The sequence below is a fragment of the Theropithecus gelada genome, chromosome 9 (assembly GCF_003255815.1).
Source record: "Theropithecus gelada isolate Dixy chromosome 9, Tgel_1.0, whole genome shotgun sequence".
Lineage (NCBI taxonomy): Eukaryota > Metazoa > Chordata > Mammalia > Primates > Cercopithecidae > Theropithecus > Theropithecus gelada.
In genome coordinates this window covers 44,856,304-44,869,221 of record NC_037677.1, presented here as the reverse complement: position 1 = coordinate 44,869,221, position 12,918 = coordinate 44,856,304, and the positions used below count along the sequence as shown (strand labels likewise).

General features: G+C 49.0%; 1 protein-coding gene across 1 annotated transcript in view; it reads left to right on the top strand.

The window, feature by feature from the left end:
* Positions 1-11,358, top strand: part of WDFY4 (WDFY family member 4) — a 298,615-nt gene extending 287,257 nt beyond the window's left edge. Inside the window, exons 58-62 of the mRNA XM_025396309.1 lie at positions 3,335-3,514; positions 5,268-5,450; positions 6,787-6,871; positions 9,771-9,882; positions 10,913-11,358. Of these exons, the coding sequence (XP_025252094.1) occupies positions 3,335-3,514; positions 5,268-5,450; positions 6,787-6,871; positions 9,771-9,882; positions 10,913-10,979 (627 nt within the window). The 3' untranslated portion in view covers positions 10,980-11,358. The remainder of the gene's footprint in view (positions 1-3,334; positions 3,515-5,267; positions 5,451-6,786; positions 6,872-9,770; positions 9,883-10,912) is intronic.
* Positions 11,359-12,918: the final 1,560 nt, after the last annotated feature.

The following is a 12,918-nucleotide window of genomic DNA, read 5'->3' as shown; positions in this document are numbered from 1 at the left end:
AAAAAAAAAAAAAAAAAAAAAAAAAAAAAAAAAAATCACCACTGACCAAATTTACTAAATTGAACATGTTTCACTGAAACTGACCCTGGGTTTCTCTGGATAATTTTCAAGCCACTTCTGTCACCCTAGACCATATCCTTGTCTCCTGGTGCCATGCAGGGCATGGAGGGTGCTGCATGAGAACTCAGCAAATGTGAGGTGAAGGAACGAATAGGGCAGTGCGAGAGAGCGCTGACATATATGCAGGGGCACCGCACCCACTGAGAGGCAACTATACAGGCGACAAGCAGGTGACCTTCACCAACTGCTGTTGTCAGTCGACTGGGTGTGGTTCCTGATCTCAGCAAAGGGACTGGAAATGAAAGACTGGAGACCTCTCTCCTCAGTATCCCCGTTGCCCATTTACAGCTTGCCCTGGGGACTGTACACAGTTCCACCTGACCCTGGGGCTGGCCTTCGGGTACTGGGGCGGTGATTTTTCTACCATCCTCCGAGCTCCCATTTAACAGTGAAAATGCACAGAAACACCCTCGTATCGACCCCATAAAAATGTAATTTATCATCCTCTCCTACTTCCAAATCAACAGGAAAAGATATGGGAATCCCACATGCTCTTATTTTCTAAAAATAAAACACTTTATCACTTACCTGTAAAGGCTAATGTGGCCTTGCAGATTCCCCAAACCACGGCTGCTCAGTGAAGGGGTCCATTCTTGACCTGTGAACAGGAAAGTCATCACTGATGAGCTTCATAGGCAGTTCAAAAAGTATTTTATTTGTAAAGATATTGCAACATTAAGGAGAAATTTTAAATTTGCTTCAAAGACAATTCTCTACCACCCCTATAAAAGTTTTCATTTTTGCATACTTTCATCCTCAGATATTACATATTTATAGCTTTCTGATCAGTGTGTAGATATTTTATTCTATTTTCACCCAGTCTATCCGATTGTTTCCATTTTTCTACATTCTCTATAATTTACATTTCAATCATTTCATATCATTCCATTTCCATAAAATTGCATTTCAATTGTTTTGTTATGTCAGTGCACTAGAGTTTAATAAACCATTTCTTCTAAAACTAGACAATTAAGTTGTTTCCAAGTTTTAACTATTTTAAATAGTGCTGCAGAAAATATCTAGGTTGCTGTTTGCTTCTGATTGTTTTCTTACGATAAACTTCAAGGAGGAGAGTTATGAGCAGTGACACGGTGCCTTCCAAAATAGTTCTATGACTTAATCATAACCACCAGCAATCAAGAGCACCCGTCTCATGGCAATGTAACCAGCATGGGGAATAATTTTCAGGGGTTTTCTTGTTGCTGTCATTTTTTGTTGCTGTAGTTAGGTATGAGATGATATAATGAACTTATTTTAATTGGCCTTTTAGAGAAGTATTATTCTGAGAAAACAAACCCCCCTTGAGCATACATTTGAAGCTGCTTTCTCCTTCTTTGATTTCTTCGGCTCTTGCAGATGGTGGGTGCTGGATGCCTTGTGGTGCTGGAGTTTCCAGGCTGGTCAGAAGGCAGCCAGCCTAACCTAAGTGGGCAGTGCCAGGCACCCAGGCTGTTTCCTGGGAAGATCAGGCAGACTTGGTTCCACTCGTAAACAACACGTGCCGGCACTGGGGCTCAGAGATCCTGTCTCTACATCCTGAGCCTTACGCCTGGGTTCCCTTCTCTGCGCTCTTTGGCACTGCTGTGTCCCCTGCGGTCAGAACTGAGTCATCAGACTTAGTTCATTCTGGCAAGAGATTCAGAAGGTTCCTGTCAACTCCTCTGCTTTCCCCTGTTCACTTGGGCAGTTGCCATTTTCCTAGGATGACCCAACTCTTCTGTGGGTCATACCCATTAACTTGCCAGCACCATCTGGTTGGCGTCACGTTAGGATCCAGTAAGGACAAACGGGAGCCTGTGGCAGAACCTTTCATTGCTATGACCAGGCAAAGTGACAGCTTTGAAAAATGACGCTTAGCCTCATTGACCCAAATGAGTGAGCGATTGTCTCTGTTCTGAAGGTGGAGGTTTACCACTTGGTAAGCCAGGCCAATTACGCTTCAGAATGCCACCCCCGTGCCCCTCCAGCTGAGTCCAGGGGATGACAAGCACGTGTGAGCAGAGGACCTCAGATCAGGGCCTGATCAGATCAGGGCCTCACCAGGCTCTGGGGTGCTGGTGATGGAATCCACACCATTGCCTGCAGCAGTTGGCCAGGGGGTACCAGCATACGTGGTGGGCCATTTCAGTCCCTTGGGAAAGTGTCCACAGAGAACAAAGCCTCCAGCCAGATCTGGACACACAGCCATCCATGAGTCAGGCCACGTTCCACACAAGCCAAACCTGAGGGCCAAGACCAAGGAAGTCTAAGTGTCCCAGTGGCTATGAATCCAGACCTATTAGACTTGAAAAGCCCCATCTTTTTGGTGACCACGTGACCTCCCCTTTTCTTCTTCCCAGTTTAGTTCAAGAGTGCACGTGCCTCTGAGGTTCCCTTACCGCGATGGCTCTCAAAGTTGGGCACATGTGAGAATCCCCTGAGGGCTTGTGAAAATTCAGATGTCAGGGCCCCATCCCCAGTGTTTCTGATTCAGGAGACTTGGGGTAGAACCCAAGAATTTGCATTCTAACGGGCTACCTGCTGCTACTGAACCTGCTGGTGTGGGCACCACAGTTTGCCAACAGTGCTTTGTATGTTGATTGCAACATGAACTGGCCAGGTGTGGTGGCTCACACTTGTAATCCCAGCACTTGGGAGGCCAAGGCAGGTGGATCACTTGAGGTCAGGAGTTCAAGACCAGCCTGGCCAACATGGTAAAACCCCATCTCCACTAAAAATACAAAACATTAGCCAGGCGTGGTGGCAGGCGCCTGTAATCCCAGCTACTTGAGAGGCTGAGGCAAAAGAATTGCTTGTACCTGGGAGGCAGAGGTTGCAGTGAGCCGAGATCATGCCATTGCACTCCAACCTAGGCGACAGAGCAAGACTCCATCTCAAAAAAAAATAGTGACATGAACTGCTCCCAGGTTCAAGACAGATGTAGGGCAGCACAAAACATCCAGATGTGGCTAGTCTCTGGTTGAGTTATAAGTAAAAAAATTGTTGTTTCTCCCCAGCAGAGCCTCTGCCCCTGAGATGAATGAAATGAAGAGGCTAGTCATGGACACGCACATGCACACACCCCCAGCCGCACAGACAACAGACTTGGGAATCACTGACTCACTCAGAATCTCCATTTCCTTATCTAGGGCCCAGCTGTATAGGGAGGGTGAAGAATTCTCCAAAGTAGCTGAATTGAGGGTCCTTCTCCTAACCTGTGAGTCTCTGTCCCCAGGCCTTGTATGGACACACACAGGCTGTCACATGCCTGGCAGCGTCAGTCACCTTCAGCCTCCTGGTGAGCGGCTCCCAGGACTGCACCTGTATCCTGTGGGACCTGGACCACCTCACCCATGTGACCCGCCTGCCCATGCATCGGGAGGGCATCTCAGCCGTCGCCATCAGCGATGTCTCGGTAAGGCTCCTGTTTCTCAGTGTCCGTGTCCTCACCTTCGCAGTAGCATGGAGTACAACACTCAGGAGAAAGCCCAGAGACACAGAGACTCTGGCCACCCCAGAATGTTGAGAGGGCCCCATGTGTGTGGAACAGTCGCTGTAGATCTCATGTGCAGCACCCAGGTCTAGCTTCAATGTCCGCTTCTTTACTTTCCTCCCTCTGGTGATGGGGACAGTGGGAGGTGTCTGCTCTGCTGCAGGCACCAGGGTGCTGCAGCAGAAAGACTGGTTTTTAGTGAGGGTTTTGCTAGATGTGGCTGACTCATTTAGCTCTTTACCTTCAAATCAGTGTTGACTTGGCAGGTGTTTGGTCTTCATGGCAGTGCAAGCTTCTCTGCCTGTCCTTCCATACTGGCTAACAAAGATGAGGGAGATCAATTTATTGGTTTGAAATTTCTTCCAGACCAAAGCCCTGTCATGGGATATGGGGTTCCCTGAGGATGCAGAGGTTTCTGCATCTGCTCACAGAAAACCTAAGGGGCCCAGGGCATAAATAAAATGGGCAGAGGGCTCAAAAGAGGAAGGATGATATAGGAGCTTCCTGGGTTCCAATTTTTGCTGAAAGTGGTGCTCCAGGTGGGCTTGAATTCAAAACTGGATTCAATGTTAGATGAGTAGATGGAGTGTGAATGGGTGGGTGGATGGAGACGTAGCTCAGTTGATGCATGGGTGGATGGATGAAGACATGGATGGATGGGTGGATAGATGAGTGGATGGATGGGTGGATAGATGAGTGGATGGATGGATGGATGGATAAATGAGCAGATAAAGGGATGGAAAGATGGATGAAATGGATAATGGATTGGTAGATGGTGGGTGAATGGATGGATGGGTTGATGTATAGAAGAAGGCATGAAGCCTTCACCTGGGAGAATATAAAACCCATCAGGAATTGTGTCTCTAGATCCCAGACAAGCCTGGTACCAGGACAAGTTGTCCTGCAGCCAACTGATTTCAGTCTGTGCTTGCTGGGTGTGGGGCAGAGAAGTATCAGACATGGTCCCTGGCCTCAGACAGACCATCCCTAACAATTCTGAAAATTCTACAATGGATCCCAGCCCAGGGGGATATGGAGGGGCACTGAGCCCCATACATCTGTTCTGTGATTAGGGCAAGGCTCAAAGGGATGGCCCCAGGGCCTCGGTGACAGTGGCCACTACAGAATAGACAGGACTTGAGGAGCAAAGACTCAAATGTGAGCATATCAGGAGATACAATGGGGAAATTTCTCCTCAGAAATTCCCTCTTCAGGGACATTGCACAAGCTTATGAGCCACGTGCAGTCATTGGAACCTCTGTACCCTGCCCTCCACCAGGTGGCATCTAAAACTTCTTTATGGGGCAGGGCTGGCCAACCAGGTATAAGTTGTGTGTCCAAAGCCAGGGCTGCCCTTCAGGCTGGATCTTCTGTGGCAGTCAGGGTGTGGCTGGGGAGTGGGATCTGGGAGGAGCCTGAGGGTGAGCCAGGTGCCTTCTGCCAGGAAGGAAGTATCCAAGCACATGACTGCAGTATGAAAAGAAGCCAGAATTTACAACTGTGTGAAAACACAGCAGACCTGTAAGTCAGCTGGAAAGAAGTCTTGGGGTACCTTGGGGGTCTTCAGAGCATGGCAAATTGAGGGTACTTGGGTGTACCAACTGGGTAGCTGAGTATGTGGCTGATGGGCAGGCAGTGACTCCAGCTTAGAGTGATGCCAGCTCTCACTGCACAGGGCACCATTGTCTCCTGTGCGGGAGCACACTTGTCCCTGTGGAATGTCAATGGACAGCCCCTGGCCAGCATCACCACAGCCTGGGGCCCAGAAGGAGCCATAACCTGCTGCTGCCTGATAGAGGGCCCAGCTTGGGACACAAGCCAGATCATCATCACCGGGAGTCAAGACGGCATGGTCCGGGTAGGTATGTCTTGGGCAGAATGAGGACATGACACAAGAAATGTGTTCATCTCCATTCTTCTGACTTCCTCCAGGGGGCCAAACCTGCAGGTTGCATTTGAGACCATTCCAGAACAGGTACCTACAGCAAATGAAGCTGTAGGTTCTTTCCAGGGAAGAGTAAATAAATAAAATTATATATATAGTATTACACACACAGACACACACACACATGCACACACACATACACAGACGCACACACTAAAATAAACACTGTTACAACACATAAAAGTTGAATGGTTAAATGCAAAAGATTATATTCCAGTGCTAAAAGGAGATATTTGTGTCATCCATTCAAACAGAGCTTGCCCACCTATCCACTAATTTATCTACCCACCAACCCATTTATCTCTCTACTCATCTACCCACCCATCCATCTACCCATCCATCTCCCTATCCACCCATCCACTCATCCATCCATCCATCCATCCATCCATCCATCCATCCATTCATCCATCCATGTATCCGTCCATCCATCCATCCATCCATGCAAGCTAAGGCACCCAGGCAGTCCCCTCAGAGGACTTTGTCTGTGGCCTCTGCAGAAAGCAGGGCATTCTGGGCTGGTCTGGGCTTGGTGGGGTGTGGCCCACATCGGTGGGACAGCCAGAGGAGCCTGGGGTGGCCGAGCTGCAGGTATATTACTCTCCTGGGCCCGCCCAAAGCATGAGTGAGGGTCTTCTGTGCACTTAGCGCTCATTCATTCAATGTGGTCACTGAGTTCCTAGACTGGCCCAGTGCTGTGCCAAGCCTGGCATGGGGCTCACGGAATCATTTGAGAGGAGGCTGGTCCTTGCCCTTTGGTGATATAAAATCCAGACCCGGTGAGTGAGAAGCCATTTTGAGTAAGTTGGCCTCAGGGCTCCCACAAGCAGGCTTAGCACCAAGGGCCAGACACAAGATGAGGGTGCCCAGCCGCCCAGGGGTGAGGGAGAACTCTAGAGGTGGTGGCATTATGGGCAAGAAGGCATTTGTTGAGCAAAATGGTAATAAACTGGTTGCAGAGTCACATCCCTGCAAGTGAAGGGTGGTGGGGGGATAGATGAGATGCACTTAGGGACATGGGTGGGGTAAACTCATTCAAGGTGCAACTGTGATCGGCCAAACCTCCGCATGAGGAAACTAGAGCCTAAATAACCTTTTACCTGACAGTAAATTAACATCAGAAGTGAAAGGGGGGCCATGTCTTCATCCCTTCCCTGAGGGCCCCCCTAGGTGTGAGGAAATTGACTAGGCCACTCCGAGCTTGCAGACAAGATCATCTCCCCAGCCCAAGACATTTGCTTTTTTGGGGCAGGTTTGGAAGACTGAAGATGTGAAGATGTCTGTTCCTGGACGGCCAGCAGGAGAGGAACCCTCGGCTCAGCCTCCAAGCCCAAGAGGTACCTGACCTGCTAGGGATGTGGCTGTCCTGGCCTTGCCCTGCCCTCCTCACCTCCCCTCTCTCCACCTCAGCCCAAGGGCTGCAGCTCCTCCCAGGTCTGCAGAGCCTAGGGAGGCCTAGGGAGGCACAGAGAGGTTCAGTGACTTGCCCGAAGTCACCCAGCAAGCAGACTATCCTCACATCTGCTGCCATCACAGCCACAACGGCCTCAGAATAACCTAACCATAGATACTGGAATGTAACCACCATCACTAACCCCTCCATAATGAACACAGGTGAAAACCTCCCATCAAAGCTGTCACCGCATCATGTCCATCACAGCTGTCTAGTCCCCACCCCCATCATTACCTCCTCCAGCTCAGTCTTCAGAAAAGATTGTGGCTCAGAACTGGGACATCTTTATTGGGACTCACAATCAAACATGCTTTCATGAAGTGAGAATTCTATCATCCTGAGTGCTTCTGTTAGCTCCCTGTTTGCTCTGCATCCCAGAACCTGTGATCATCCACAGGAGAGAATTTCCCAGATTTCAGAGGGCTGCCCTCTGAAGAGAGTAGAGGTTTGCAATTCATTCATTTCTAAAATACAGTCCACACCTCTTTGATTCATGTAGTCACCCATTTGTGGATTCTTCTTCATGCAAGCACACACCGGCATTTGCTCAGCCACTAGTGTATCCTAGGCTCTATATTACGGGTCCTTTCCTTCAAGATAAAAACATCTGGGGACCCTTGTCGACAATCTGGGCTGGGCCAGGACAATAACATCAAAAAGATCAATAACATCACAAAGATGCAGATTAAGAACTGCATCAGTTCGCAGGTCCTGTTTCTCTAGGGTACTTGGAGACCACCACAAGGAGTCAGCCTATCTCAGTGTGAAAGGACAGAAGTGTGTGCATTCTAAGGAACTCAGCACATCTTTGGAAAGCAGAGGCCAAGCTCCCTCCCATATCTGCTCCCACTTGGAAAGGCTCTTATTCCCCAGCCTGCTTACAAAGCAGTTTTCTAGTACACCTGCATGAGACTGCACACCATTTTAGTTTTGGACTCAAATGCCCACTTTTGAAGCTACTGGGGCCCAGTAAGCTAATGGCATTAGCTAAGCCTATGGTTGATAAATGGATGTCTGAGAAAGAATGCTGGATGGATGGGTGGGTGGATGGATGGATGGATGGATGGATGGATGGATGGATGGATGGATGGATGGATGGATGGATGGATGGATGAAAGTCACCTCAGAGCCATTCAGTTGGTTCTGGCAGTGCCATTGGATTTGCAGGTTGTGGTGAGTTGCACTCATTGGTCATGGGGTCTAGTGAATGAGAAGCAGGGTGAAAAGCAGGAAACGAGGTTCTAGACCCAACTCTGTCACAGCAACTTCTCTGGTCTTCTGTCAAATGGAGACACTTCCTGTGCATCCTAACTAGTAGAATACTGATGAGAGAATAATAGTAGCCACAGACAAGAATCTACCCCAAATGCAGGTCATTGTTGCCATTTTTGCAGACTTTTGAGAGATTTTTCTCTCTGGACACAGCAGCTGATGGCTTTAGGAAACTTACTTAAGGGGGTCTTAGACTGACAGGGAGCCCCAGATCCACATCCTTCCTCTCTGTCTACCCCAAAGTCACTGCCACCCCATTGGATTGACTGCCAAGATTGTGATTACAGTTCAAGGGAAGATTAATGTGAAATGACAGGATGACATGGACATATTCAAATAATCACGTTGGGCTGAAGTTTAGAGTTAACAAATCTGAAATATGTGCAGATTTACAAGCCTAAACTGCTGGAGGTCTTTAATAAAAAGGCATGTTGTTCTTATATTGCTCAAAACTGCTTTGTTGGAAAGGGACCTGTATTGGGCATGACACGTGAATATTTGCATATGTGTCCTCTTGGCATGTATATTACTGCATCCCTCAAATGTTTTAAGGGGCAAGAAAGGAGATCTGTGAAGATATTAAGCATACTGCATTTGTGGGAAGATGTAATCTAATTTCTGCTTGGAATTCATTTGTTTGCCATTTGCAGCAAGGCCCAGCCCAGTTGAGTACAATTTATTTCAGGAATTGCCTCAAAGATTTGGACTCAATCTGGTACACAAAAAATACTTGGGAGAAGCTTGTTGTTTAGATTTGTACACAAATGTACAAATGCCTGGTGTGCTTTGAGGTGGTTTCTCCCACCTGGACCCCTCATGCGTTTCCTGGCACTTGGCCTGTGTGCACACATGGGTGGTCACCCCAGGACAGTGGGGGCTGTATCATCTCTCCTACCCTAAGTCCAAGGAAGTGGCCTCACAGGGACGTACCCAGCTGGCGTCTCTCCATCTCACCCTTCACATTGAAGGAATTACTGTCTGTCCCCAAATGCAGTCATTAAAATGAGTGAAGTAACAATCATTGAGTTATATTTTTTGAAAAAACGTTCTCAGCATTTAATTATTGGTTGTGGCATGAGAGGATTAAGATAAGTTGATAATGCCGACTTTATGTAATTTATTTTTACTAGGCAATTACTGGCTGCATTACATCCTGGCAGCAAGGTATTGTGGGGCATCTTATTAAGCATAAAGCCAGTAAACACTGATGAACAATTTTGCTGAACTAGGCATGCAATTTAGAAAGCAATAATACACAAATCCAATTTGGTACACAATGGATACCGCGGCACGTCAGCACATGTAACTATCACCGCCTGCAAATTAAATTGGGACGGCCCTTTTTGCAACAGCACAGGCCAAGATTAAATATATTTCCCCCTCAATTTAACAAGTTGCTGACCACAAATATAAATATGTGCGTATGTGTTTGTGGCCCTGTGTTGCAGATGCACACTGCATGTGGGAAGCCGATCTGGTGTTCTAACTCTTCTCTCCCATGCTCCACACAGGCCACAAGTGGGAGAAGAACCTGGCCTTGAGTCGAGAGCTGGACGTCAGCATTGCTTTGACAGGGAAGCCCAGCAAAACCAGCCCCGCGGTGACGGCTCTGGCCGTGTCCAGGTAAGCGTGGCCTTGTTTCTCTGGGTCTCCAGCAGAGGGCACTGCAGCCACCTCTAGGAAAGCCCCAGTGGCTCTGAGTCCAGGCCACCTGGCCAAGGAGGCCACCTCACTCCAGGACGGGCCCCACCAAGCACAGGATGCAGCCTGCGTGGCCGTGTAGAGCCCCAGGAAATGTTTTTCAGGGTTTTGTTGTTGTTTGTTTTGCTTTTAACTCACACATGCCCTTGCAATCTTGCTCTTGAATATCCATACATTAATTAAGAAATCCAAGAGGTAGAAGTCTATTGTTTTGTAATTTTATCCTAAAGAGAGCCTTTTCCCCTGAGTTCCACTGCCGACTGTAACATTTGGTGTGATGATTATCCTTCATTAACAGAAAGTGCCTTCTGAGGGCTCTTAGCTGCTGTAGCATAGCCAAGCGTCAGTCCCGACACTTCATACCCGTTATTTGACTCGCAGTAACCCATGGAGGTGGTTACTGTCATTAACATCCTTGTACACACCGGGAGGTGCAGCCTCAGGGGTCGCTGACCTTGCAAAGCTGGCCTTCCTTCTTCCCTCCCTGGCGTGGCGTGGGCTGTTCCGGCGTTCTTGGTGGGGGCACTACACAGTGTTTTAGATGCTGGGTGGGGTAGAGTGGGGTGGGGTGGGCATGGTGGTAGGGCCAGAGCCGCACTTTTTGCAGATAATTTGCCATTTGTTCTGCCCTGGTCCTAGCTATATCTCTGGCGGGACAGGAGACTCATCTGGAGGCACTGGAGAGAGGCAGGGCCTCGTCCTGCTCCCTGGGGCCTGAGCTTCCCCACAGTGCTGTGGGAGCCACCACCCTCACAGCTCAAATGCTCTCCCCTCCCCCAAGTGGAAACCTTCTCCATTCCTCCCACTACCTCCCCTGCCTCAGGAGAAATTAGGCCAGGGGCAAGCTCTGCTGGGCACTGGATAGAGTCCCAGAGTTGCAATATCCTGTGTGCTGGCGAGGACAAGTCGTCCTGTCCCGCTAACGTTCTTGTCTTTTCTTTCTCTTCCCAAGAAACCAGACTAAACTCCTGGTTGGTGATGAGAAGGGGAGAATATTCTGCTGGTCTGCAGATGGATAGGAAGAGAGAGGCAGCAGAGGCTCTGGCACTGCAGTGCCAGGCTGAGGGCGGCAGAGGTGACTGGGGCCTGAGCTCTGCCTACAGAGGAAACCCCCAGGGCCTCCCTCACCACAACTCTCAAGGAAGGGCCTCTGCTTCAGAGCTCTACACCCCAACCTTCTCCATGACCCATGGGAATTCTATGAAAAAGATGAGCGCACACACTCGGAGGGCTGAGCAGCACTCTGGAAACTATGACTTGGTGATGCCCAGTTGCACACGAAATTACAGATGACTCACCTTATTAAGGGCTATTGCACTGAAAAAAAAGAGATGGGGTTGCTTACTGGAAATTATTGTATTGTCTTTATTTTATTAAAGCAACTATGTTCTAAATGCAGAAGGGCTCTTGAGTTTTAAATTGCCACTCTATTTCACTTACAATGCTGCCTTTCTAAGTGTTTGTGTTTCTGTCCTGAGAAAGGCAGGAAGGCTTCAGGGAAGCACATCCGCCTGCACAGCCTTACCCAGCCCCTACCCATCTTCCATCTTGGACACTGGCTCTTCCCCTACTTGCCCATAGTGTAGGGGCCTGAGAAGTGAGGGGCCACTGTGAAGAAGGCTCAGCCTCTAAGCCACAGGACATGGCTGTGGGTGCTGCCCATGGCAGACTCAGGGAGGATGGCCTGGGTTGATACACCTGCTTTGGTGACACACCCACCCCCATCTCCACAGCCTGCAACAGACAGGGGTTCCAGCCAGCTCTTGGCTCAGCAGTCTCTTCCCAGGGCCCTGGTCCACACTCCGCTTCTGAGCTGCAGTTCTTCCTGGAGAAACCTGCACTGCTGTGTGACTTTTGTTTTCCACCTGAAAATGTATGGCAGGTGGGTTAGTTACTCGTGCCCCTCTGAGGAATTCCAGTACCTTCTAGTGCTTGGGTTATTCTGGGATTGGTCGTTGGGCATCAGAGGTCTCACCCTCACTCTAATGTCTCCTCCTCACTCCAAGATTTGCAGAGCTCCTCAAAAGGAAATCCAGCTGCCTTTTTAATAAAGTCAAGCTCAGGTGGACACACAGGGACTTGGGGAGATTAAGCTTGCAAGCTTCAATTCCTCTTTCAGAGATCTCCCTTCCAGGGGCCAGGTGGGGATCCTGATCTTCCTCATGTCTCCAAACTCTGCAAAGGCCCTGAAGGGGGTCCTCACCTAATTTAGCCCGGGCCTAGGGATAGCAGGAATGTGCACTTCATGTCTTATGCCCTGTGGGTCATCTGGCCTCCAGGGGGCAACAAGTTGATTAAAAGATAAATATTAAGAAAGTAGAACTGGTGTGCAGCCATGTCAAAAATAGTGAGAGATGGTTAGGATACTCTGATTCCTCTGTAAACTCTGAGGCTTTGCAAAGGAGAAGATGAAGGAGACCCTTCTCAGGTCCGGAGCACCCCTCCCCGGGTGAGAAACGCTTGTGTCTGACCCCAGTGCCAAGGATCACACCACCTCCCACACCGTCTGCACATGCTATTAGCAGACAGCCCATTTGCAATCCCCTGGTTGGTCTGGGACTGCACTGAAGGACCATAAATTTAAGAGCAGAGCGCACCACTCCCCACGAAGGCCAAGAAGCAGGGTCGTAAATATCAAGGCTGAGTCTGCTGGCATTTTTCAAAATACATCACAGCATTACCCAGGGCTGACAAGGTCTGCTGGCCAAAAGGCTGTCTTCAACTCCTTCATTTAAGTGTTTTTGCCTCTTGTTCCCCTCAAATCACAGGGAAAATGAGGAGACAGTGTTGGGTCCTATTTCTGGGGTCCTAGGGATGCGGTGTCTGCAAACAAATGTGACTTGAGGTGAAACGGCGAAAATGGACATCTCAGGCCCTAGGGAAGGCAGAGGGGACAGTCAGCTCTATCAGTCGGGTGGGGCTGCCATAACAATATTAAACAGAAATTCATTTCTTCAC